This window comes from Rhinolophus ferrumequinum, chromosome 11 (genome assembly GCF_004115265.2).
Source record: "Rhinolophus ferrumequinum isolate MPI-CBG mRhiFer1 chromosome 11, mRhiFer1_v1.p, whole genome shotgun sequence".
In the NCBI taxonomy this organism is placed as follows: domain Eukaryota; kingdom Metazoa; phylum Chordata; class Mammalia; order Chiroptera; family Rhinolophidae; genus Rhinolophus; species Rhinolophus ferrumequinum.
This window is the reverse complement of record NC_046294.1, coordinates 78,673,992-78,701,196: the sequence shown is the minus strand read 5'-3', so window position 1 is coordinate 78,701,196 and position 27,205 is coordinate 78,673,992. Positions and strand designations below refer to the sequence as shown.

At 41.4% G+C, this 27,205-nt stretch overlaps 1 protein-coding gene across 3 annotated transcripts in view; it reads left to right on the top strand.

The window, feature by feature from the left end:
* The window catches only part of RDX (radixin), an 85,344-nt gene extending 69,166 nt beyond the window's left edge, over positions 1–16,178 (top strand). For 2 of the 3 annotated variants that reach the window (XM_033120286.1, XM_033120287.1), the window contains exons 15-16: positions 12,947–13,043; positions 15,567–16,178. In XM_033120286.1, the coding sequence (XP_032976177.1) occupies positions 12,947–13,013 (67 nt within the window). In that variant the 3' untranslated portion in view covers positions 13,014–13,043; positions 15,567–16,178. The remainder of the gene's footprint in view (positions 1–12,946; positions 13,044–15,566) is intronic. The other variant, XM_033120289.1, reaches the window with a different exon arrangement.
* The last annotated feature ends 11,027 nt before the right edge of the window (positions 16,179–27,205 follow it).

Below are 27,205 nucleotides of genomic sequence, written 5' to 3'. Positions count from 1 at the left end.
TCCTTTGGAAGAGTTCCTTTTCTTAAAACATGGATTTATCATTTGAAATTCTTGCACTGCTATAATATATGCCATAATATCCCTTTTAGTTTTTTACAAGTTAAATTATGATGTTTTATCTTCTGTGTTAGACCTAGAAATGCATGTATGTCTTAGACTCATAAGGCAATACCTCCGTCCTCCCGTTCCTGTTGTTTATACTGAAAAGTCTGCGATTCAAGTCTAGCATTTGAATCCTATATGCCATCATTCCGTTTAAATACTTATGTACTTTAAAATTTTAGCTATTTTGGATAAAATATATACTTGTGTGATGAAGGAAACTACTGCAACATAAAGAAGATCAACAGAGCAAAGTTAGTGATGGAGAGAATTCTTATGCACAGTATAGTTTCTCAAGTATGCTGTTCTCTGATAAATTACTTAATTTTCATTTCTTAAGTCAGATTTTAAACTCTGGTCAGTATTTAAAGATATCCTAAAAAAAGTGCCTAATTTAAAAAATTCTAACTTTATATAGGAAGACAATTTTATACCCAACTGATAAACCATTCAAGTATCATAATTAGTAATAATCTGTATTAAATGTTGAGAAATTTAATGGCGTTAGCTGTTTTCGGTTGAATCTTCATTTTTTTATTGTGTTAAAATGTACATAAAATTTACCATTTTAACCATTTTCAAGTGTACAGTTCACTAATATTAATACATTCATTAATACATTAATACATGTGCAACCATCTACATTATCCATCTCTAGAACTTTTTCGTCATCTTAAACAGAATCTCTGTACGCATTAACTACTACCTAACTCCCCATTCCTCCCTCTTAGTCTCTGCTAACCACTGTCTTACTTCTGTCTCTTTGAATTTGACTGTTCTAGGTACCTCACATAAGTGGACTCATTTGTCCTTTTGTGTCTAACATATTTCACTTAGCATAATGTTTCCAAGGTTCATCCATGTTATAGCATGTATCAGAATTTTATTTTTTAAGGCTGAATAATAATCCATTGTATAGATGTACTACAGTTTATCCTTTCATCAGTTAATGGATATTTGGATTGTTTCCACATTTTGACAATTGTGAACAATGCTCTTATGTACATTGGTGTACAAATACCTGTTCAAGTCCCTGCTTGCAGTTCTTTTGGTTACATACCCACAGATGAAATTGCTGAATCATGTAGTCATTCTATCTTTTAAGTTTTTGAGGAACTGCCATACTGTCTTTCATAGCAGCTGTACCATTTTACATTTCCCACCACCAGTGCATTAGGGTTCCGGTTTCTCCACATCCTCACCAACAATTGCTTTTTGTTTGTTTGTTTGGTTTGGTTTTGATAATAGCAATCCTAATGGATGAAGTGGTATGTCATTGTGGTTTTGATTTGCATTTCCCTATGATACATTTCTCTGTGATGTTGAACATCTTTCTTGTGCTTATTGACCATATGTATATCTCCTTTGCCAAAGTTTTTATTCACGTTTTGTCCATTTTTTAATTGAGTTTGTTTTTTGTTATTGAGTTGTAGTTCTTCATAGTTTCTGAATATTAATTCCATATCAAATAGTATGAATTGCACATAATCCTTTATCAGATGTATGAGTTGCAAATATTCTCCCAGTCTGTTGAATGCCTTTTCACTCATGTTTTTGATGTACAAAAATTTTTAATTGTGATGAAGTCCAATTCATCTATTTTTTTCTTTTATTGCCTGTGCTTTTAGTCTTCATGTGTTTTAAAGAGAAAAAATAATTTTTGATGAAGAAGGTATTACTAAAAAGAGGCAGACCAGGAAGGGTATTGCGTACAGTGGTTAGAGTCAAGAGCTGAAAAGTTAGACTGCCTTGACTGGAATAGAAAATGTGATTCACTGTTCACTGACTCTAGGCTGGTAAAACTAAAGTAGGTTGGGTCAGAAATTTATGGACCTTTAAATCCTGTACTGAGGTGGTTGAGTTTGAGAAGATGTCTGATGCCTGTGGGAATGCAGTTACAGAAGGGAACAATAAACTTTAAAGGAAAATTCATGCTGCTATTTAAGGTATACTAGAGAGTGCAGAGAATAAAGAGAGCTTAGTAGACCTACATATTCTGTAATTAGCTTGAAGAAAGGCTGTGGTCCTGGGAAAGAATTACATTAACTACATTCTGAGAATTGAAAGGAAATATCTATATGCGATTTGCTCTCCTGTTTGCTACGTGTAGGAATGGTTTTTCTTCTGCTTATTTTCAAAATGACCTCTTTTGTGAGTTAAGGCCTGTTTTATATTTTATCTGACCTTCGGTGGATGGGTTCTTCAGTGACACAAAAAGAACTAGAAATTAAAGACATCTAAGAAAATACGCATTGGATACTGAGTTCTAATTCCAGATCTTACGTTCTCTTATATTCTTGTTTTTAAAAGCAATTTCATAGTTCTGTATTAGGTTGTCTGTCTCAGAGCATTTCTCTGGAATCAGATTTAGACTTAGATGCCAGATGTATTATCTTCCCCAAAATGTAATGCCTGACCAAGGGTTAATATCCATGTACTTTGAATTACTAATACTTGTTTATAGTTTAAAAACTGTTACTGCAGAGTGTGCTAACAGCAGTTCTATTAATATCCTTTTGCTCCCAGATGATCCTAACGTTGTGACTGGAAGAAACATGAAGAGTTTTTTGAAAACAGGTTTTTAAGGAGTTAGAAAAATAGTTTTTCAAAGATCATTATGAAGGGATTATATTCACCAAAACACAACTCAGTGAAGATTATCTCAGAATACACACGCACAATTATTCAGTGGCTGTGACAGCCTTGAATAAGTTACTTTGGAAAACCTATAGATTTTAAAAGTTGATCATATTTGATTCTGCTTCATCTACTTAGCTTTCGCTAGAGTTACGACGAATCATACTTCTGCCCAAATGATATGTTAGGGGTTTTTCCCCTCTTCTCTTTATTTCCTCCTTACAATCCCTTAAACAGTATTTTTCTCAGTTTTTAGGCCATAAAAGTTTTTGAATATAGGTAAATACAATCTTTTGGTAATCAAAGTTACAAGTGGATGATTTTCCTTCCTACTAATTTTGTAAAATATAACAACGGCTAATATGTAGATAGTCCTTAATAGTAGCTCATTTTAGTTTCTTAGAACCTTTGCATTGATTATCAGTTTTTTCTCCTAGAAATACTACCATCTTTTAAAAGTAGTTGATCCTAAGTATGAAAAAATATTTTTTGGTAGGTACAAAATAAAGTCATTGTTAGTTTATATGCATTCTTAAAATATCCTGAGAATACCTCTATTTTGTAAAAACTAGAGTACCAAGCAGTATAAAACCTAGAATTAGAACCCAGAACCTAATCATCCATGTAGTTTATATTATAGTTTCATGTACATTACATTCTGGTATAAGCTGATATTTTAGGGATATTTATGATGAGCTGGAGGGACATAGGCTGTATCAAAGGCTTTGCATCAAAATGTATAGACAGTGTACTCATTGGAAAAGTAGTTTTGCATCTTTAGAGGACATTATTGACATTAATATTTTTGGAATGTTCTCAAGCATTAGGAAGACTAGAAGCAAGTGTGTCTTCTAGATTACTAATGTGATGTCTACAGGTAAGAAAATGTTCTCGACCTCCTACTGTTTCTGAGTCATTAGACATTAGAAATTTAAAAGGTTTTCAATTTCATAGTGTTATGAAAGGAATGCTGAATGGGAGGCAAGGAGGCATGGATTTTTTCCCCATTAAGTAATAAGACTAATACATACGTACGTATACATTCATACAGCCTTTCATTCTTCCAGTGATCTACAGTGCAATGGCTATGGATGCAAAAACACCGTTAGAGTTACGAGAAACGGATGAGATCCTATGACTATGGCATGGAAATTGTAGTTAAGTCAGGGAGTTGAAACATGGACCCAAACTAAGATCTAGAAAATAAAGTAGTAAATAACAAGAAAAATTGATATAAAATGTGCAGGAGTTAGGGAAATGAGAAGTCGTTTAGTAGGTGCTAATTAGCATCAAAAGGTATAAATTAATCACTAGATAGGCTAGCTAGTAATTTAGATTTGTTAACTAAGTCCTCTGCCACTAAGGAATTGATACTCTTTAATATCAAGTATAAACGTGTCTGGTTTCCTTGTATAATAGAGTCTATTGAATATAAGAAACCTTATTAATAATGGTTTATAGTATAATAGCCAATATTGAAACATAATTTAATATTAAAGGTTTCTTATGTTCTTTTTTGTTAACTACTGTATTTAACTTACCATTAAGCTAATCATTTGACTACAAATGATTTTTCTACTTCAAGTATACATCAGGATATCCCTTGTCTCAAACAGTATGGGTAGAATTTTCTTCTCAAACAATTGTTAATTGTTGATTTTTGTAAGTTTATAATAGCAATAGCTTGTATCATAGCAAAGCATCAGAAAACTGGCATATTTAAGATTTGGGGGAGTTATTTTTTTCCTTTGGAGATTGTTTTTAAGCAGTAAAATAATTGCCAAATTCCCTCCTTTTTATTAAAAAAAATTGTTCCAGCTGCGCTCAAAGAAAATTGTTTTTTCTTTAAAAGACTTAGAAAAGTAGGTATTAAATTACAAATATTTTTAGGAAAGTATATTTTTCATTGGCTTCTGGTATCATGTGTTGAAGTTACCAAATACTAAAGGTGCTTTAGGTTGTACTTAGCTACTTTATGGCCAAAGCCTTATTTTTAAAAACTTGGTTAAATTATTAAAATTCTTACATAAACATGAAAAAATTCAATCAATTGACTTGTATAACACTGAAGGGAAAAAAAGCCTTTTTTCTCTGTCCTCTAGTCCATAGCTCTCCCCAGAAGTAACTGTTGCTTTCAACTTGTGCCTCCTTCTGGAGATTACCTATATAAGCATGCATATAATACATACTTTTTGTTGTTTACATAAGTTAATAGCATTCTGTAAACACGGTTTTGTACTTCTTTCACTGAACGGTATGTGTTTTGGAATCGTTATATATCAGTACAAAAATACCACAGTATGAAAATATATGAATACTTAATTTCTGATGAACATTTACGTTTTTACCAATCCTTTGCTGTTATGAACAATACTGTGATGTATTCTTGTACAAACACTGCTTGTGTTTTATCCTCTTTAAGAAATTGTGTTATAGTCCAGTGGATGGGGTAAGTTTACATAAGATTACCTATTAGGTTGGTGCAAAAGTAATTGCGGTTTAAAAGGTTAAAAACAATAGCAAAAACCACAATTACTTTTGCACCAACCTAATACATCTTAGGCATTCCTAAAATATAGGAAATTATTTTTTACATAAGTGATGTATGTGTTTTAAAAATTTTTGAAATAGTAATATGTGCTCTTTCAGCTGTCCAGTGAGTGCTGCTGAAGCCTGCCATCTGTTTCTGCATAGTGTTTCTGGATATTTCAGTAGTCAAATGACAGATTCTGTGTCTCATGGTTCTCTTCAGTCTACAGGGATCCTTTCCCAGATTCTCCTGCTGCTTCAGCAAGTGTTTAGTTTTTTTTTTTTTTACAGAAAATGCTAGATCCAGGTTTTATCAGTGCAGGGCGAATTAAATACATTGTCTGATTGGTATTCAAAGAGTGTTTGCGATAGATGTGAAGCAGCATAATGTACAGATAATTGCATGGGTTTTGGAGGTCTAGATTTGGATTAGAATGGCCCAGCCACTTACTAGCTGGGGAAGCCACTCAGTCATTTGGAGCCTAAGTTTCCTTATCGGCTAAATGGGAGTAACACTATTGATCTTGTGAGCATTGATTGCACTAACATACATGGGATACTTTGTTTACAGCCTGGCATATTAAAGGTGTTAATAAGCAGTAACTTCTGTCATTTTGTTTTTCAAAATGATTTTTGGTCATCTGTGAGTATTGTGGGTATGAGTGTACACAAGTCCTTTGGATTTCATTTTTAATGTCTTTTGTTTGCCTTATAAAGATTGTACTTATTCCCTTAGAAGGTCTTACTCAGCATATGTTTATTAGCATGTGTGCCAGGCCCTGTGCTAAGTATGTGGAGATAAAAAGAGACATGGTCTGTCCTGAGCAGTGAATGGTTTACAGTTTACTCCTGGTAGACAAATAATTTATGTTTGTGTGTTATGGATAAGTGAGGTTCTCTTGTGAACCTCTTAATATTGCAGTGTCCCAACGCCCAGGCCTTCTCTCTACACTTGGCTCTCTTAGTGACCTTATCCAGTATTCCATCAGTATGGTGAAAACTTGCAAGTCTCCAGCCAAACCTCTCCTCTGAACTTTGAACTTACATATCCACTACCTACCTGAAATTTCCACTTTGATATCTCATAAGCACCCCAAACTTATTATGTCAAACCAAACTCAGGATCCCAGCCCCATAACTTGGTCCTGCCTCAGTCTTCCTCTCCTCAGCTGATAAATGATTAGTCTACTTTTTTTTTTTAGCGAATCAGACCCAAACCACGGCCTTGGACTGCGGGTTAGGAAAGTACGCGTATAACTTAGGCTAATTCTAGAGACCACAGGATAGGTTAAATGGATTTTGTGTATGTTCTGGAGCTGCTAAGGAACTCTTCTTGGTGGAAGGTGTCTTCATTTATTCATCCAAGTATTTTAGTGCCTGCCAGCTGGTGTGTGCGTCCTAGTCACTGAGCATAGTGAATAAGCATAGATCCTCATCCTAAAGGACTTAGTTTCTATAGAAAGATGAAACATAAGCAAAATAAGAGTTGTGAATTGTATTAGATTGAATCATGTGAAACTGCCAAAATTCAGCCATCTTTGACCTATAAAAAGCAAATTTATATCAAATTGGTACTGTGAAAGAAACAAGGGAGTAAGTTGGGGAAAATATGGGGATGATAATTTAGGACAGGAAGGTCAGAAACATTCTGTGAAGAGGTGGCATATACCATGTTTCCCCGAAAATAAGACCTAGCTGGACAATCAGTTCTAATGCGTCTTTTGGAGCAAAAATTAATATAAGACCCAGTCTTATATAAGAGCTGGTATTTTATTTTATTATTTTATTTTATTTAAGACCGCGGTCTTGTATAAAATAAGACCAGGTCTTATATTAATTTTTGCTCCAAAAGACGCATTAGAGCTGATTGTCCGGCTAGGTCTTATTTTCGGGGAAACACAGTAAGTAGTCACCTGAAAGAAGAGAAGGCTAACTCCTCCTCCTCTTGTATTGAAATCAAGATGGCGGATGCAGCTGCCAGAGGGAGGCAAGTGCCGCGGACCTGGGTCCGGCTGTGTGGGATCTCACACTCTGTCTAGGGAGCCACCAACTTCTCAGAGGTAGTAGGCCCACACTTGTACTTTTCCAAGATAAGTCAGAATGGATTTTTAAAAAGCATCCAAAGAATAATGCTTTAGATACTCAAGTTGAAATGTAATTTTTATGTGAAATCTCCCAATTTTTACATGACAGCTATTATAGTTTTGTTTTTTTTAATTTAGAAAATGTTTTGCAAGCCAAGCAATGTATCTGCTTTCCACAAGTGGCTCACTCAACACCAATTTACAGTCTTTAAAGAATTCCAGGTAAAGGGAACAGCATATGCAAAGAACTTAGGCAAGAAAGGGCTTGACTTGTTCAAGGAACAGAAAGGAGGGCAGTATCTCCAGAGCTGAGTGAACCCAGAGGAGAATGGTGTGTGAGATGAAGTCGGAACAGAGCCAGGTCACAAGCGCTCACAGAAATGTAGGGGCAAAAGTTCAAGGAGAGAAGTACAAATTTAGTGTGTCCTCCACAAGTGTGTATCCTGGGGCTACACAGAGCTGCCTGTCTGGAGAAAGGGGTACCTTTTCCTAATCCACACAAAGATGTCCTAAGTGCTGCAGGTTTCCTTGAGGGCAGGTGCGCTCTTGCACTTGCAGTTCAGTAACGTGGACAAAGGCAACCATAGGGGCAGAGGCCACATTTGGGTTTTGGTTTCCTTTGAACTGGAGGCACATCCACTCTTGATTACAAAACTACCTTCCCAATTGAGATATGTTTACATGACAGTGCCCTGTGGAGGATTTGCTTGTCTGCATAACTCAAAGTGAATGTGCCCATTAATTTAGAAGCCAAACAAGAATGCTTTAAATATTAAGTTGAACGTAGGGTAACAGTGACCTGAAGATCAAAGCCCACCAAATTGAAGACCAGACTTAATTCAACTATTTTGTGTGGGCTAGTATCACCAAACTGTCAAGAGCTTAATTCTCTCATTTTCAAGATAAAGTGAATACAGCTTAAAGATTTTAAGTGGAAATACATGAGTGGAAATACTCTGGTGAGAAAGCATCCTTTTCTTTTTATTGTGTTAAAGCCCTCGAAATCAAAAGAAGGGTCTCTGCTCAACAGATCTTAGAAATTTGGAGGAAGATGAAATTCAAGAGGTAAAGATGGATATGGATAAAAATAGGATTCTTCGGCTACCCAATAGTTGTTGAATAAAATATTTCAGGAACTCAGTGAGCATGTCTTCAGTGATATGAACCGAACTTGATCTGGAAAAAAATTCAAGGTTGAAGGTCAGAGGAAAGAGGCTCTGGCCTGAGGAGTTCCAGCCTGGGGAAGGGAGGAAGGTGGCCACAGTGTGAGGCCTGAGAAATAACGGTCATGTGCAGCATCCCTGACAGGACTACAGCTTAAGCTAACCACCTGAGTAAATGTTACTGGGAGGAGATTGCTAAGTTAGTTTTCAGAACTAAATGTGATATGGTACTGCATTAAAATTTACCGTCAGTTCTTTATCACTTAATTTGAAGAGAGAAAGCAGCATAATAACATTTTCCAGATACTCTGTGTGGGTTATTTACTTTGTAGATAAAAATGGATCTGATTTAACTTCCCTTATGATTCGTGAAACTGCTAGATTTTTGCCTGTAGGATTCAAATGCAAACTATTTTTAAGAGAATATCGCTATGATTGCCTATATTTTGCTTTTAGATTGTTACATTCTAATTACCAAATTAAAGCAGAAGTTGGCAAACTTTTTCTGTAAAGGTGCAGATGTTAAATATTTTTGACTTTGTAGGAGAAATGGTCTGTCACAACTACACAACACTAGTACAAAAGCAGCTGTAGGCATATGTAAATAAATGAGCATGGCTGCCTTCCAATAAAACTTTATTTTTGGACACTGAAATCTGAATTTTATTTCATTTCTACCTTTTATGAAATATTTGACTTCTGATGTAAAAACTTTTAAATCATGGTCTCTACAAAAATGGGGGGTCGGGAGGAGGCTGGATCTGTTCCACAAGCCGTAACTTTGCTGATCTCTGAATTGAAGGATTTGAAAAACAGCCATGTTCTTCCGAAGTCCAGTGGTCTGGTTTTCTCAGCTGTCTATAATTTTGATTTGATCATAGGGGAGATCTTGTTTTCTTTTAATGAAGAGGTTTCCTTATGCATTTGAAAAACTTCCAGCAGTGTTTCTCAAAATCCTACATCAGAATCACCTGGAGAATTCATTAAAATGCAGATTGCAGGGCCCCCTCCTTGAGTTTCTGATTCAGTAAATCTACGTAGGGCCCAAGAACTTGCATTTTCAGCAGGTGAGGCTGATGCTGTTCTGGGACCACACCTGGAGAATCACTATTAGAGATGAGGGTGCCCAACATTGTAGGAATAACAAGGTTGCTTCTTTTCCTCGGTGTCCTTAAGAGTAACTTGACTTTTCTACCTGGATGATTTCTTGGAGACTGTCAAAATTCTAATGGTTCAAAGACCAATGCTAATTGGAACCAAATTTATAATATCCTTGTTTATTGTAGTAGTTTTCCTCCATCAGTTTCTGTTATAAACGCTTGAAAACTAGAGATTGTTTTACAGCAGTGTTAGGGAAAGATGTGTGTGTAGAAATATAAATAAAGGAATATGTATATCATTATATATAGTATATATTATTAAAACATATATATAATAGATACTCATGTATCAGTTTTGAAAATAGTACACTCCCAGTAACTTTGGCTTTTGTATTCCTCCTCTATCACATCATCCTTTTCTTTGACGTTCACTGTTTGTATCCACAAGCAGTACAGTCTGGTTGTGCATGCGAGTGAACTTTGTATAGTTTCATTACCCCCGCGCCACGGTGATGAGTGTAGCAGTGGCTCATTCATTTTCACGGCTGTGAGTAGATTCATTTTGTGAATGCACTGCAGTTCATTTATTCACCTCGTGATGGACATTTGGGTTATTCCAGTTCTTACAAACAATATAGCTGTTTTGTTTTGTTTTTTTCCTATCTGGATGACTAGTTGTCTTGATAGTTTGACAGTTCATCCTTCCCCCACTGATTGCATTGCCACCTCTTACCAATATCAAGTGTGCACATGTATAGTCCCTGCTCTATTCCACCGGTCAATTTGTCTCTGTGTCAACCATCCTGTCTTAATTCCTCTACCCTTAGCTTTATGATGAGTCTTAATATTGGATGGTGCTTTCTTTAAAAGTTTCTCCGCCATGTTTTAATAATAAATTCCTGATTTTGGCCCTTTGTTCTTCTATGTAAATTTTAGAATTCCCTTAAATTGTGTGGGGGAAAAAACACTTTTGGTTGGAGATGTAGTAATAGATTAATTTGGGAAGAAGTTACATCTGTATAACATTAAGTATTCCTGGTCATGAATCTGTTTTCTCTCTCCATTTGTTGATGTCTTCCTTAATACCTTCCAGTAAAGTTGTTTAAATGTTTGCGTTAAGGTAATATATTTCTTTTGTTAGGTTTATTACCAAGCATCTTATTTTTATTTTTACTATCTTCTGAGAGTTAAATTTTAAAACTTTGCGGCTGGTGTATAGAAATGAAATTAATTTTTGTTTGCTGACCTTGCTTGACTCATTGTTTCTGAAATCTGTGACGTCTTTTGGGCTTTCTACATGAATAGTCATCTTCTTAAAATAATGACAGTTCTCAGTCTTTCTCAATCCAAATAAGATTTACTTCTTTTTCTTATCTTACTGACTTGACTGGAACTTCCAGTACAATTTTAAACATAAGTGGCCTCTTATTTCTGATTTAAAAGGAATTCTTCTAACATTTCTCACATTTGCCACCACATGTGTGCTGTAAGGTTTTGGTACATGTCCTTTTTTGGGTTAATGAAACTTCCTTTTGTATACATATGTCTGTTTTGCTAGAGTTTTTTTTTTTTTTTAATAAAAAGGTTTAAATTTTATCAAATGCATTTTCTGTGTATATTGAGATAATATGCATGTGTGCTTTTTGTTTATTTGTTAGCATACTGAATTAGATAGATTTTTCTAATGTTAAACCAAGTTTGCGTTCCTGGGACCACGTGATATATGTCCTAACCAATGGCTGGGCACTCCATGAATCCTGAGCCCCTCTGATTTGTTTATATATTCCCCCTCACAGAGTTGCTGTTTTCAACCAAGTTATTTTAATCTCATGTTGCCACCTGGTGGCACACTTTGGAAATTTCTGACTTGATTTCTTTCTTTTTCTCTTAGGGAAATGTATGCACGTGGTTTCCTCTGTTATCACTGTAACCGCTCATTAATTCTGTTTTCTTTCTTGTGCCTTACATCTATCCACTTTACTCCCCCATCCTCCTTTTTCTTGCTTTTGTATATTTTCTCAGTGTACTCATGGAAACCATTCTTTTCCTTTGCTCCTTCTCCTTTTGTTCCTTTATGAGTATAAATCTACCTCAGTTACAGTTAATCATGGTGAGAATAGTGCTGGTGACTAAGGAAAAATATACAGCAATACATTTTCAAGTGACACTTGATACAATAAAAGTGTCAGCTCTGCTAACTTTGCAGGTCCTGGAAAATACTTTAAATTCCCTTTAAAATCTTAAATTTCAAGTACTACTTACTCATCTAATTGATTCTGCCCAGTTTAACATTAAGCTCAAGCATTAAAGAAAAATTATAAAACTTTTAATAAACTTCATTGTTTCTATGTTCCTTTATTACTAGCTTTGACAAATTTGGATTTCTGCTATATTTTACTGCAAAGATTCAGTTTTTCATTATGGGTAAGCTGCCTGGAAACTGCACTACCATCTATAACATGGTTTCCATGGGAAACTGCGCACAACAGATGCCCTTTTTGTACATAACCGATTTATTAGATAAAGATTGCCAGTAACTGCATTTCTAATTGCTTAACCCACGAGCATAAAAAATACTGTACGCAATATTCTCCCCACTCAGAGAACTGACACATGGATAAGCTTGGCTGGTTTAGCAGTTTCTCTGTAGAGTGAATCGTGACTTTGTTTTCAGTATCTCTAAGGACTGTATCTGAGAGATGCAGATGATTCAGCTGAAGAAAACAGACCAGAGAAAGTAGGGTTGATATTTCTCTTTAACCACAGCAAAGCCAGCATGGTTGCAGGAGAGGTTTTTACTGTTTGTTTGTTTGTTTGTTTGTTTGTTTGTTGGCAGCTATAGTACATTGAGAACTTGCTGATTCAAGGATTGCAACTGTTGATCTCAAAGTAGGCACCACAAAGTATTTTGGGTCCGTAAGTCTGGTTGGTGCCTGAAAGACATTTTAACAGTGCCTAAATTAAAAGAGAACTCAAATAAAATATAAAATGTATCTTAAGTATTGCTCTAATACAAAGCTCTAATACAAAGCTGAGATCCATTATTCTTGTGAAACTATTCAGTTTGTGTTGAGTTGCGGCAGCTATTAGAATTCTAACATCTGTTTAAAGGGAGATTTAAAGGTATTCTTATTTCCATGTTGGAATCATGGAGATTCAAAAGGGGACTGAGAAAAAGTTAACGATTAAGAAGGAGATGATTTTGGCACTGTGGTCACTCAGAGATCCCACACAGCCCAGGTGGCTGTGCTCCTGGCATTCCGTACTATTTGGCTTCCGTCTGTGTTCTTTTGCTAACCGCTTTCTAACCTCTTGATGTCTCTTTTGAAAGGTGGGGACCCAAACTGTATGCATTGTTCCAGATGCGTTCTTGCCAAAACAGCATAAAGCAAATGTAACAGTTAGGAAGGAGGCTCCTACCACATGAGGTAAGTACACCTGGCAGCGGTGGCCAGGCCAGCCCACCTTCCCATGAGACGTGCCATGCCTCTCACTGCCAAGATGCTGGCAGGACCCTGTAAAACCTGAAGTGTTTTACCCATAGCCCAGAGCCTTTATCTAGTCTAGAGGATTCTCAGTCAAAGGAGCTGACCCAGAGTAACCCCTTCCAATACAGCAGCTAATTCCACCCCTCCAGGTTCCTCCTCATTTATTTACATCTCTTTGGCTCTTTGCCAGTCAAAATCATCTTCTTTCAATTTAATAATTTTGAGGTCCGAGTTTATTAAACGGAGATTTTACCTGTAGTCCTGGTGAATATTTGGACATGCTACTCTAGACTGTTCTCTTACCTTTGTGAAAGAACCCTCTGGGTATAGAGTATTACGGGGCAATCTCACACATATGATACTTGTGCTGCCGTGAGGTTCTTTTCTTATTTTTAAAAAAATTCGCATATACTTAAGAATGAAGTTCCATACATATATATTGAATAAAAGAATTCCATTGCATTGGAATTCTTTTATTCAATATGTATGTTGAATAAAATGCATTGATTTTATGCATTTCTATGCCTTGATCTCAGTTTTGAAATATTTGAAAATCATTGATCAACTTAATTCCCATGATAATAGGTTGTTTTAAAATTCCTTAATTTATTTGGCGGAGACTGTTTTGACCCATCCCATTTCTAAATAAAACCACAGCAATGCAGTTTATCCTATAGATCTTGAAGGGTTCACTTGCGTTCCCTCAACCTGCTGATTAAGTCTGTCAAAGTTCTATAAACCTAACTCTAGCTATATGTGAAAATATTTGAGATTATATTTTAAGATGTGGAATAAATGTCCATTCTAACATTTTTTTTAGATGTTTTTCATGTGACATAAAAAAAAAAAAGGTCATGCATGTTCACTTCAGGTGGGGAATTTTTAGAAATGATTTGCTTCTTTGGCCTTGATTTTGGATCACTCTGAAATGGGTTGAAAGTCATGCAAGAATCTCTGACATTCCATGACATCACCAAAATACTTCATTGTTTCAAACCCACATGAAGGGCTTGTGGCATATCCATCACCATTCACTCTCACTCAGTGTGAAAGAGATAGAGCTGATTGTGAATTCGTATAATCCAGTTAGTCTTATTCCTGATATTTGAGCTAAAATCCTTGGTTAAAAGATGTTCTTAGTATTCCATAGATTGTCATGAACAATATTCTTCTTAGCTCTTCATCTTTAAACCATTTCTTCTAATGCAGGAATTAATGTAACATTTTGTTTGCTGATTGGTAAGATCCCCCAAATTAAAATTTGCCTGATGTTTTGCAGTTTTCCATCACTGACTTTTATCTGTTAATGGTTTTGAGAACAAAATCTTTGAGTGAGTTTGACTCTGTGCTATTGTTGTCAGAAGCAGGACAAGAAATTTTCTGCATGACTCACCAGAAAAGTCAAGATCAAATGACAGAGATTTTTAATCATCCAGAGATTAATTTATTAAAGGATCAAGGGAGCTGGCAGTCGCCACATCCTTCAGCTTGAAATGTCACATAGTTGGCAGCCTCAAAAGATCTGCTGGGCCTCTCCATAGTTGATTATAATGTTATTGACCCAAGAAAAAGCACAGGGACTTCTGAGTGGTTTTCCGATCCTTCTCCACTGTCTTTAGGGTTTCTGCTCGTCTTGTCGTCCTGTGGCCTATGGGATTATGGTGGTGAGGAATTAGAGGTAACATCTATAGCCATGGACAAGCTATAGCTGGCTGTTTTGGGGGGTGGGGGGTTGTTTTGTTTTTCAGGGATAGAATGCCCTACAATCTCAGGTACCAGGCTATATCCAAATTACTAATCAGCCCCAAATGCCTCTGGCAGTCTGGTGTATTCAGACCCACAAACTTCTTTCTCCCAGCCTACAGGGCTTGTCCTTTCTCTGAAGGGCTAGGCTGATTTTCACTTAGGAGGCCACGTTAGTCCTGATATGAAGACTCTCTCTCCTGGACCCCTGAGTCAGGAAATGGCCTGAGGTGGGTAAGATGGAGCTGGTATAAATACGGTGAGCTCAGCCTTTGGGCACACATGCCCCACATGCTGCTCAAAGACTTCTCTTGTGATTCACGTCACAAAAGTTTATATGAAGGGGAGTGTGTTTGTACCATGGTCTCCTATCCATATTATAATTCTGGATCTGAGAATTGCAAGATCTACTAGTTTGTTAGATTCCCTTAGGGACCAAACATAATTCTAGCCAGGCAGAGCTCAGAGTGTAGAGTTGGTCGAACTGTATGTCCGTCGAACCGCTTTTGCGTTGGTGCAATCTGTATGTCATGGCATTTCTTCAGCATCCATCTCCCTTCATAATTCAACAGTAAACTCAACCATGGCTAAATGTTATTTATGAAATGTGTGCATCTCAATTAAGGTCGTGTCCATTTCCATCCTATTACGGTAATACTTAAGTTTCATTTTCTTCTTTCTTACCTAAATTTCCTGTTCACTTTCTACGTCTTCATGCAGGTCCCTGGCATATGCCACATGGCGAGCTTTAGGATAAGGTCCTACCAAGATATGCCTGATGTTCTGAATGTGTACATCCCCAAAAGTCCAGAATCTCAGCTGGAACCAGATGGACACGTGGTCCCACATCCAGGCCTCTCGCTGATGGTTCTCTCCACATCTCAGTTGACTGTTCGTTTTCCCTTTCTTGCTCTCCTGTCTCTCTCCAAACCCCTCGCTTGCCTTTCCCAGGGACAGACCTCAGAAAGACGGGCCAGGACTTGGGGATCCTGCAATGCACCCTACAGTCCCAAGCCAGCACCCACTGCGTCCTGTCTTCGAAGCACTGCCCCCAAACAGAGACCTGCAAGCCTCAGCTCCTGAGAGCCCACTTTTGTCTGCATGACTAGCTTGTAAGGAGGGACATATGGAGAGAATTTCTAAGAATTTTCCACTTTTTCAAAGAACGTGTGTGACATTTTTGGCTTTGAACTCAGAGCAGACTCACGGTGTACAGCTGTGTTTACGTGTGCGCCTCTGTGAAATCTGGAGAAATTGATGCAACAGTCCCCTTTCCATCCTGGCTGTTTGTATAATTGTATATAAATGTAGCAATAAATCTATTCTAACATCGTCCTGGGGCATTACTTTCCACTTGATTCTGCATGGCGATGGCAGACAGTGACTATCACATTCTCGAGGAACTGCCCTACTGACCGGTGGGGCTGGCCTGCCCCATCTCAGGTCCTCCTCTTCTCTGATTTCACAAAGTGTTAGTTTAGAGTTGGCCAGTGTTTGGAGAAAGGAGGTTGAGGAGTACGGTGGCAGAGCTGGGAGTGGAGCAGCATTATTAATTCACTAGGTGGCACTATTCCTGGCACTCTAAGGTGGCTTGAATATCCAGGGACTGAAGCTCGGAGGATTGGGTGACGGTTTGCAACATGAGTCAGCTATTTTAGTAATCACTCTATCATCCTTTAAGAATGTATTGTGCTGCGATTATATGGCAGGTACTTACCTGCCAGGCACAAAGGTACCCTTTAACATTTTCAGATAACCACACAAAATATGCCAACATGACACTGAGTTTTCCACCTGTCCCTGATGTTTTTTTTCAGGGGGACTAAGTCTAGTTGTTTTAGAAACAGTGTCCTCCTTAAGCGGACACATCAGCAAATAACCTTTTGTTTGGCAGAAATCATGCTATTTGTCTACTGTCAAAGGAATATTTATTCCCAAAGTGGTCTCAATTTATTTGAAATCTTTGGTCATCAAGCCTTTTTTTAATCCCTAAAAAATAACCACATACTTTATTGTGGTTTCTTATCAAATTGCTGTCTCTCAGGCTTCTCCTTTATAAGCGGAAGTTGTGGAAAACCACTTGGTCGTAAGATCTGGGAAGGCAAAGAAGCGGGAGGTTGGGTGTCCCAGGGCATAGGGTCACAGGTGGCACTTGAAAGCCTACTTTTTATATATTAAAACAAGGTGACTGGAAGCGTTTGCGGAAGTCATCAGGTTGAGCCCTTTGAACCACTGATCAGATAACTATCTGAACAATCATGCCAGGTCTGTTCTTACTTTCACCTTTTAATAGATCCACCAGAGAACCTGAGGCTCAGGGTCAAAAGATAAAGAAGCCATGGTGTAGGCTGCCACCTTCCACGGCAAGTTCCTGCGATACCACTTGACGTGCCTTTTCTCCACATAGATTTGTCTGGCCAGGACTGGTGATACAGGGAGAAATTATTTAAAAAGATACGTGATAAATTATCAGTTGCTTCTGATTATAGTGTGATACAAGATAAGCCCAATTAGATAATGCTATATAAGCAACAGTTTATAAGCTTGTTATAAGCTGGTTTATGGAGCTGTGGAGCTGTTTACTGAGCATTTTCAGCCTGTGCATGTTAAACCTGGATGTGGGTGGTGACTCTGCCAGCGGTTAGGCCTGGGACAACACATCACTTCAACTCTCTGGGCCTATGATCTATCTGCTGGGAAACGAGGTGTTTGGACTAAGTGATTTCTAAGTGATTTCTAAGATTCTTTCTGTTTTCTGAGTCTCTTCCTTTGGGAAAGGGGAGGGAGGATAGCACACTTTTAATGGTAAAAGCAAGGTCATGGAATGGCAAAAATGGGCAATTGAGAGGCAAAAGAGTTAGGAAGATCACTTCTTTTCAGATACTGAGAACTGCATTAAGATAACGACAAGTCAAAGCACCACCTGGTCAAACCCTTCTGAGGAAACAATATACTCAGCTCTCCCTTTTCACATCCTATCGGCTGGATTTCTTCTTGGGGTCTGTTTTGCAGAGGGCAGAAAGACTGCCGTCTACACTTGCTGGGACAGGCGGGTGGGACGCTGAAGCCTCAGAATAAGAAGCCACTTTCCTTCCTGAAACGCCCACCCCACCCACGGGTTGGTGCCAGGAAGAGCGCCCCCTGGCCCTTGTAAACTGGTGGACTTCAGTCCGGTCAGACCTGCAAAGCTGACAGGGGTGCAGCCACACGAAAGGGAGTAAAGCTGATCACTTCCAGTCACTAATAATCCACACACACACTTAAGGAACGCGTCGGTGAGGAACGTTTCCCACCTTCAGCAGGGACACAACATTTTAGCCGACAGTGTTTACCCTCCTGGCCCGCGCTCATCCCTTGCCAGGCAGGTGGGATGAATTGCTTGACGGGTGAGTTTGGAGAGGAGCTTTGGATGGTTCTTCCTCCTCTTTTCCTGCTGGGAGCTGGCTGTCTACAGGAGCAGATTACAGTCTGCTCCTCTACAGCCTAGTTCTACAGAGGCAGGCCCGGGCTCCCACACAGAGGGGTGAGTCTGCCTAATTTGGGCTCCAACATTAGGAAGCCAGTTGTCACCGGTCTAAGCCGCATTCTCCAGTATTGGCTTCATCAGTGATCAAGGTGCTGTCCGACCTTCACCTGCTCCTTCTTTCGCTTTCATTCCCGATTGATTTAGCACAGTGATTCTCTTCATTGTGCGTCAGAATCACCTGGAAGGCTTGTTGAAACACCGAAGTCTGATTCACAAGTCCGGGTGGGGCCCAAGAATTTGCATCTCTAACAAGTTCCCAGCAGAGGCTGTGGGCTGCGCTGCTGCTCTGGGGGCCACACTTACAGACCGGGGGAATGCTTGGCTGAGGTAAGGAGTTCTGTTTATTGGTCCCTCAGACTGTGGGCACTGAGTGTTCTCAAGGCTGTCTGAGTCAGCTGGGCGTCCTTCAGAAACCAGGGCGGCAGACATTCTTTGGCCAGTTATGAGTAAGTAACTCTTACAAATCAATATCCTCTCCTAGCCCACGGCCTTGGGGAGAAACAAATGGTTATGGATTATACTCGTTTCTGTTCTAAGTAGAACAGCAGCAGAATCAATGCCAGCCATAAATCAGCCCTGAAATGCCAATTTAAACACCAAATCCAAGAGATGTGTGCAGTTCTCCTTTGATAAAACCATGTAGAAGAACACTGTGCACAAATAAACATTTAACTGGGGCTTTTCAGTCATGATGAAGCTAGTGCATTTTAAAAGCTTTTAATTGAAATATAAAACACCAACATTTGCAGATTAGTGGACAATGTGAAGAATCCACAGACTGAAAGCACCAGTGGAATCAGCACCAGACCAGAAAGAGAACATTTACCCGCCAAGAGGCTTCCTGTCTTTCCTCAGTTACTGATCCTCCCTCCCAGGGTAAGGACGACCTTGAATTCTAATGGGAGGTATGTTTTACTGTTAGGCACATTATATAAATGCAATCATTCAGCACGTCCTCGCTAGTGTCTGTTTTCTTTTACTCAACAAACTCCTGAATTCTCCAAAATCACTCTCACCCAGTCTGCCTTGTTTCCCACTTCGCTCTGGCCCACCTCTCAGGCCTCCGTTATGAGGCATGCCGTGCCTGCCTGCTGCACCGGCCTTTCCACTGCCCTCCACAGTGTGGCTGTGCCCTAGAGGTAGGTCCCCCTTAACTTTCAACAGCTGGACCTCCCTCCCACCTCCAGGGCTTCCTTCCCACCCCGTCAGATTTCCTTTATTCAGAACAGGCCAGGCTCTAGCTTGGTCCCTGAGAATGCGCACACCTCAGGCTCATCCCCGCTCATGTGCATTGGGATGTTTGCTCCTTACAGTTCCGGGGCACCTGGTTTTCCCTGCACCATGTGGAACATGTGGGCTCTCAGGCACCACGGCAGGGGCACAGAGACTGGAGAACCCTGCAAGGCTTTCCACCACCTCGGCCCAGGAGCTACACTGGTTTCTTCTGCTCATATTTCACTGATCAGTGATCATGGGCCACTGTTACCCACACGGGGCCCCGGAGAGGTAGGGGGATACTTGGTGAGCACCACTGTCTCTGCTGCGCCCACTGTACCTTAAGGTCAGAATATGTCCCCCTTTACCCTTTGAGAAAGAAGGGGACCTGAGAGATATACCCAGCTTCCTCCCCGTCCTCAGAAATAGAGCAGACAGGAAGCCCCGGGGCAGAGCAAAGCTTCTCACCTGGCGGCCCCTCACTGCACACGGGCCAGCACCTCAGGCCCCCTCTGAGAGGCACCGGAGGCCTTGGGAGTGGGTGCACACAGACCTCTTGCACCCTGAACCTCACATATACTTTTGACACTGCTTTTTTTTCTGGTTTGGTGGTTGACCCAAGTGAAGGCAACCCAAGTTAGAGCGAGTGAGACATCATCGCTCTTCCCTGTCCTCACGGTGAACAAGCCTCTGTGGTTTGAAAATGAGACTCATTCTAATTCCAACTCTATCATTTTCTGCTGTGTGACTTTCGGCAAGTTGTTTAACCTCTCTGAACTTGAATTTCTACTCATAAAATAATGAATTGATTTCTGTAACATATATTTTTTTCTCTTCAAATAGATAAAGTCTATGGGTGCTTAGAACCCACTTTCAGTTCCTTGTATCTTAATTTAATGCAGCAATGCTAGTCAGGTGTCCTGTTATCCTGGGGCGGCCTGTTCACTTAGCCCTGGGGGACACATGTCAGGAGATGTCCTAAAGGTAGAAATGTAGAGACTTGGTACAAGTTTAAAGAAATAGGGTTACTCCAGAGAATACCACTCATTCATTCATTCATTCATTCAAAAACTATTTAGGACCATCGACTGTGTCCTGGGCACTGCTCTCAGAATGAGAGGTTGCAAGGGCCTCTTACCCCCTTGAGCTTCCACATCTCCTGCTTCCGCTCGTCCTGGGCACGGCGTTGGCAGTGTTCATTAGTCCTCGCTTGCTGATGATTCAAGGGAGAGTGCAAGGCTGATAATTAATTCATGGTAACATTGGAAGTTGCAACTTTTTCCTCTGAGAAAGCTACTCATACAGTGAGCCAGCTGCTGTGTGTAGACCTTCTCTGTGCTCAGGTCTTGTCCTGAGGCCGCCGGAGAGGTCAAGGCAAGCTTTGAGAGGGACAAGGAGGGCTCTAGGGTATATGAATGGCCACATGACAGAGTGCTTAGACCCAGCTCATCAAGAGTTGACTCGTGGGTGTGTCCTGGGCCTGGGTCTGAGGTGACTAACAGTGTCTGGGGGTAAAAGCTGCTGCTGGGAACAGTGGAGCTGATTAAAAATGGCTATGCCTAGTAAATCTCTCCCTGGTGTATGGTAACTGGGCCTTTCCTTGCTCTGTTGAGAAATAGTAGCTCTGCCCTGGACTGCACAGCCCATTGTCCTCTCTGGGAATACCCTTCAAATCCACACAACATAACTCTAGGGCACAGGGGCCACTGCCCGATTCCCAGCCAAGCCCTGAGGCTCTACCACCTGTAGCCCTGACCTCCTGCCCACCCGGACCTGCAGTGAGAGACACTGGGAAGGCACCAATCCCAAGGGGCCCCGACCTGAGAGGGGACTAGGACCAGTAGGCTGGGGCCCAGCTGCCACCTAAGCTGTGCTCACTCAGGCACAGCTAGACACTCCAAGGTGCTGCCTGAAATGTGGCAACAATTTCTTCTTGTCTATTCATTCATCATATATGAACTGTGCAACCAAGTAAGTCAAGTCCCTGCTTTCGTGGAGTTTACATTTCCAGCTGACAGAGGTGAGCAATAAACTAATTACGTGGTGTGTCGGATGGTGAGAAGGGCTGTGGAGGAGATACAAAATGGGGCACATCGCCGAGGGAGTGCAGGACTAACAATTTGGTAACTAATGATCAGGAAGAAATGGGGTGTGAGCTGGGGTGCTACTGCCTGATGGAAGCTCCGCTCTGAGGTTTCTAAGAACCTGCAACTGGGGGACCAGCATCCCTGGCCAGTGGCCTCCTGCAGCCACTCGTGCCCCTCCCACTGCTCCCCACCTGCTGAGTTCCACACAGTCCGTGAAGGTGAGCTTGAACTAGAACAGGAATTGTGGGGACAGAGTCCCAGATAGCAGTTACCAGGCTCTCAGCCTCACATGGAAAGGTGCTGGCTCGGGTAGTAGATGGCTGTCAGCTGTGGCTAATTGGCCACCAGCTGTAACCAGTTAGCCATTAGCCACTGATATAACTGCCGCGGCTGCGCTGGTTGGTCATTGGGTGGGTTGGCAGGCAGAGAAGCGGACAGCAGGTCGCACGTTGTGTGAACCCAGCCTCCAGTGAGACCATAGTGGTATGACTCCCCTACCTATGGCTCCACGGGTGTTCCTTTTTGGGCCTCACCATGTCCTGCGTTCTTATGTGGGGAGTGGGACCAGAGACCCCGCAGGCCGCCTCGCTCGACACATGGCGGAGCGAGCAGGGTCTCTCGCAAGACAAATGGCTCAGCGAGTAGGGTATGGCGCTGGCCAAAACTCTCCGAAGAATGGTAGAGCAGTTTGTGCGTGTGAAAACTCAGTCTCGGGAAGCCCATGAGGAGCAGCACCAGAGACGGGGAGCGCAGTCTGCCTGGGAGACATGTGATCCTCGGTGAAGTGGTGGTCCTCTCGAGCCTCCGGATGGCACGCGCCCTGTTGGCTATAGCAGGCATCACCAGCTTTTTGGTGATATGCTGCGGCCTTAGGCTCCGAGGGTTGTGGACATCTTACAAGGAGGCCTCCACCCACTGAGACACCTGGCTCGGTGAGCGAGATTCCGACCAGGTAGGAATGGAGTCTGACTCTGGGCAGGAGGGCGGGTGGCCCCCACACAGCGTGTGGTGTCCCGTGGCCACTGTTCTCAGGAGTTGGAACCCCAAGGAGGGGTGGGAGGACGTGGACGGCTCTCCGGCCAGCGTGGAGTGGACCCTGCAGGCTCTGGCGGAGCGGTTGCCGGAGGAGGCGAAGGCTACAGCCGGCCGCGTGGGCTGGATGTTCCTCACGGCCTTGAGTCTCAACACGGAAAATGCGCTTCATGAAATGGCCCAGGTGCCGGACCAGGTGTCCCGGTAGGAAGCGCTGGAAGCTCGGGTCCGTGTGTTGGAAGAGGGGCCCCACAGTGGAGACTCTGAGGTAGGGGCGGAGGAAAGGAGTGGAGACAATGTAGCTCCCAACCGCCCAGCCGGGCCAATCTTGAAGCAAAGGGTAAAACGTGAGCAACGTTTGGGCCCCGGGGGCGTCGCTGCAGGCAACCCAGCTGTGACTGAGTTCACCACCTACACCCCATACACTCCCCCTGATTTGCAGGAGCTGGCGAGGTGGTACCGACAGCGCCCTGGAGAGCCAGTCTCGGCTTGGCTACCACGTTTATGGGATGAGGGAGCAGACAACATTCTCTGCTCCTCAGGCGAGACGGAAAAGCTAGCCTTCGTGATAGTGCATCCCTCCCTGCGACAAAGGTTACAGAACTGCCATAGGTTGGCCCATGACCAGGGCGACCATTCTCTAATGGAGTGGCTCACCGCTGCGGTACGCACAGTCTGGGGACAGTCTGGCGAGCTGCCAGACACTGTGAGTCAATGGCAGTCATACACGGAACTTAGGCAGATCATCCGTGAAATGGGTATGAGACATGCTATTTTCAACCCTAATATTCAAGGAACCTATGTGCTCTCAATATGGCCTATTATGGGGTCCCCTGTTCTGCTATATGTTGAAACTAAGCAAGAGACCCCAAGCACTGCCATAAAAGTCTGGTACCACAAACTGGGAAAGGTGCCAGTGGCAGCAGCCCTCTTTTCCCAAGACAAAAAGCTGGCATGTATCCTCCCAGATGGAAGGGATTTGCCCTTGTTGGTTCCTAAGTCTACTGTTTCTTTCTTTTCGTAGGTGCCTGTGGGCTATTATGGCACAGGGACCCTCACGGAAGATGCTTGTCACGTAGATTGTGAGGCGAGACCCTGTAGGGGTGGAGTGTGGGGACAGAGCCCCAGAGAGCAGTTTCCAGGCTCTCGGCCTCACGTGGAAGGGTGCTGGCTCGGATAGTAGATGGCCGTCAGCTGTGGCCAATTGACCTTCAGCTGTTACAAGTTAGCCAATTAGCCACTGATATAACTGACATGGCTGTGTTGGTTGGTCGGTGGGTTGGCAGGCAGAAAAACGGACAGCAGATTGCAGGTCGTGTGGCTCCAGCCTCCAGTGAGACTATAATGGTATGACTCCCCTACCTATTGCTCTGTGGGTGTTCCTTTTTGGCCTCACCATGTCCTGCGTTCTTATGTTGGGAGAGGGACCAGAGATCCCGCAGGCCGCCTTGCATGACAAATGGTGCAGCGAGCAGGGTCTCCCACACGACAGGCACTTTGTTCACTGCTCACTTTATAATTAGCAGTGTTTAACGGGTGTTGCATTCACAATAGCGCAGTGTGTTTTGTGGTTCACAACAGCGCAGTGTGTTTTGTCCTGGTCTTGATAATTTGGAAACGTACATAACAAACCCCTAAATCTCCTCCTGAGCTTTTCATGTAGTTACAAAATTGCATTTGCCATCTCCTTTATTTTTTTTCATATGCATATTTGAAACAATTAGTCAAATGAATGATAATTACATCTTTGGAAAGCAGAGGGTGAGAGAAGAGCTGTCTAGCCCTCGTGAGGGGCCCCTGAGGGGCTGAAGGGTGACCTCATCAGCGGGTGAGCACTGAGCTCACCAGCACAGCCTCTGGGCAAGAGCAGGGCAGGTCGGAGACTTGGCCAATGGGCAGTGCATTTCAACACTGTATTTCCTATTCTTTCGGTATTCTGTCTCTTGCTGATCTCTCCGGGGAAACTGGGAAGAGAATCTGTTCCACCACCTAATTAAACCTTTCTATTTCTAATCTCAAGCTGCGTTTGTGCAAATAGAAAGCATGGGAAACGCAAATGGCAGCTGCTTCATCTGAGAGGTGTTGTGTTTGCAGTGGGTATTGTCAATAGTCTGCGCGTGGGGCTTCTTGAAAGACACCAGAGAGGGTCTCTGTGCATGGCTGGAAACCTGAGAAAGTGTGCTGCCTTTCTCTCTAGGACTACAAAGGACACTAGGGACTGTAGACATGAGTCCAGACTCTAATTTCCTTTTGGCATAGAACCTACCGACTGGTCTTGCTTATCAGAGAGGCTGCAGGCAGTGGGTTTCCTGAGACCTCGAGCACTGAGCCCTGGTCAGCTGAGGGTCCTGGGCCACCATCACAAGCCTCAGGACAGGTTGATCACTGGGTAATCTTTCTCTCCAAGACAAGTGACATTTTTCTCATGACTATAAACGAAAGCAGAGTGAAGGTGTGTGTGTCTACTGAAGCAGAGAAACGAAGTTCTCATGCATATTTTCCCCTAGTAGTTCCCTGTCCCAGGGTAGTCATAGCACATGTAAGTACGTCCAGTTACAGTATCACTGACGCTCATTCTTCAGACCTAAATTTTTATAGAATAACCCACACAAGGACAATTGTGGGCCCATTCCTAGTACTTGCAGCATAGTGAAAAGGAAAAACAGACTTTTGGAAGCATGTAGAGTGGGATTTGCCTCTACAATAGGGATAATGCCCATTTCAGAGGATTTTAGTTTAACTTATGCACAGTGCTGGACCCTCAAGCATGAGTGGTCTCCCCGTCAGCCCAGTCTCTCCAACTTTGAGAGCAGCAGTTACAAACTAGGAGGAAATGCTCAAAGAGAAAACCAGTTACCTAATTTCATCTGACGTCTCCCCAGAAATGTGCACTGTCACCTGAGACCCCAGAGCACCTACTGCTCTGTTCACATTGGCCCCCAGGTTCCTATACTGCGGGACGTCATTCCCTTTCCCTCAGGTCAGGGAAGGGGTACAGACAGGTTTGCTGAGTGTCATCTTCGGGAATGAAAGTAGAGCTCAGACGGGGTCAGTAATGCAGTCCATGAACTACTGAACTGTGACATTCTGGAAGGATTACCTTTGGTTTTATTATCAGTGTTTTTGTTATTCCATTTATTTCCCTGTTATGACATGTAGAAAATGTTTAAGCCAGGAAGGGCCTGACAACGGGAGTAGCAAGGAGATGGGGTACCAAGATCTTTTTCAAAAAATTATTTTTAATTATAGCTGAGGTACAATATTGTGTTTTGGGTGTACAACATAGTGACTCAGCAATTTTATATGCCTTATAAAATGATCAGTGCAGCAAGTCTAGTACCCGCCTGTCACTACATTGTTATTATGACATTATTGACTATATAAAGTATATATTGCTGTACTTTATATCCTCATGACTTATTTTATAACTGGAAGTTTGAACTTCTTAATCCCCTTCCCCTTTTCTGCCCATCCTCTATCCCTCTCCCCTCTGGCAACCATCAGTTCTCTGTATCAATGAGCTAGTTTCTGTGTTGGTTTTGTTTGTTCATTTGTTTTGTTTTTTAGATTTCACATATAAGTGAAATTATATTTGCCTTTCTCTGTCCAACTTATTTCACTTAGCATTAATACCTTCTAGGTCCATCCATGTTGTTGCAAATGGCAAGCTTTCATTCTTTTTTATGGTGAATAATATTCCATTGTATATATGTATCACATTTTCTTTATGCAATCATCAATCAGTGGACACTTAGGATGCGTCCATATCTTGGCTATTGTAAAAAATGCTGCAGTGAACATAGGAGTGCATATATCTTTTCGAATTATTGTTTCGTTTTCTCCACGTAAATACCCAGAAGTGGGATTGCTGTGTCATATGGTAGTTCTATTTTTAATTTTTTGAGGAAACTCCATACTGTTTTCCCTAGTGGCTGCACCAATTTGCAATCCCACCAATAGTTCCCGATGGTTCCCTTTTCTCCACATCCTCACCAGCACTTGTTTGTTAATTTATTGACGACAGCCATTCTGATAGGTGTGAGGTGGGTATCTCATTGTGGTTTTTATTTGCATTTCTCTGATGATTAGTGATACTGACTGAGCATCTTTTCATATGTCTATTGGCCATCTGTATGTCCTCTTTAGAGAAATGTCTATTTAGGTCTTCTACCCATGTTTCAATCAGATTGTTTATTTTTTTTGGTGTTAAATTGTATGAGTTCTCTATATATTTAGGATATTGACCTCTTACTGGATATATGTTTGGCAAATATTTTCTCACATTCAGTAGGTTGTCTTGTTGATGGTTTCCTTTACTGTGCAAAAGCTTTTTAGTTTGTTGTCGTCCCACTTGTTTATTTTGCTTATGTTGCTTTTGCATGAGAAAATATCCAAAAAATATTGCCAAGACCAATGTCAAAGAGTTTACTGTGTTTTCTTCTAGGAGTTTTATGGTTTCAGGTTTTACATTTAAGTCTTTAATTCATTTTGTTTATTTT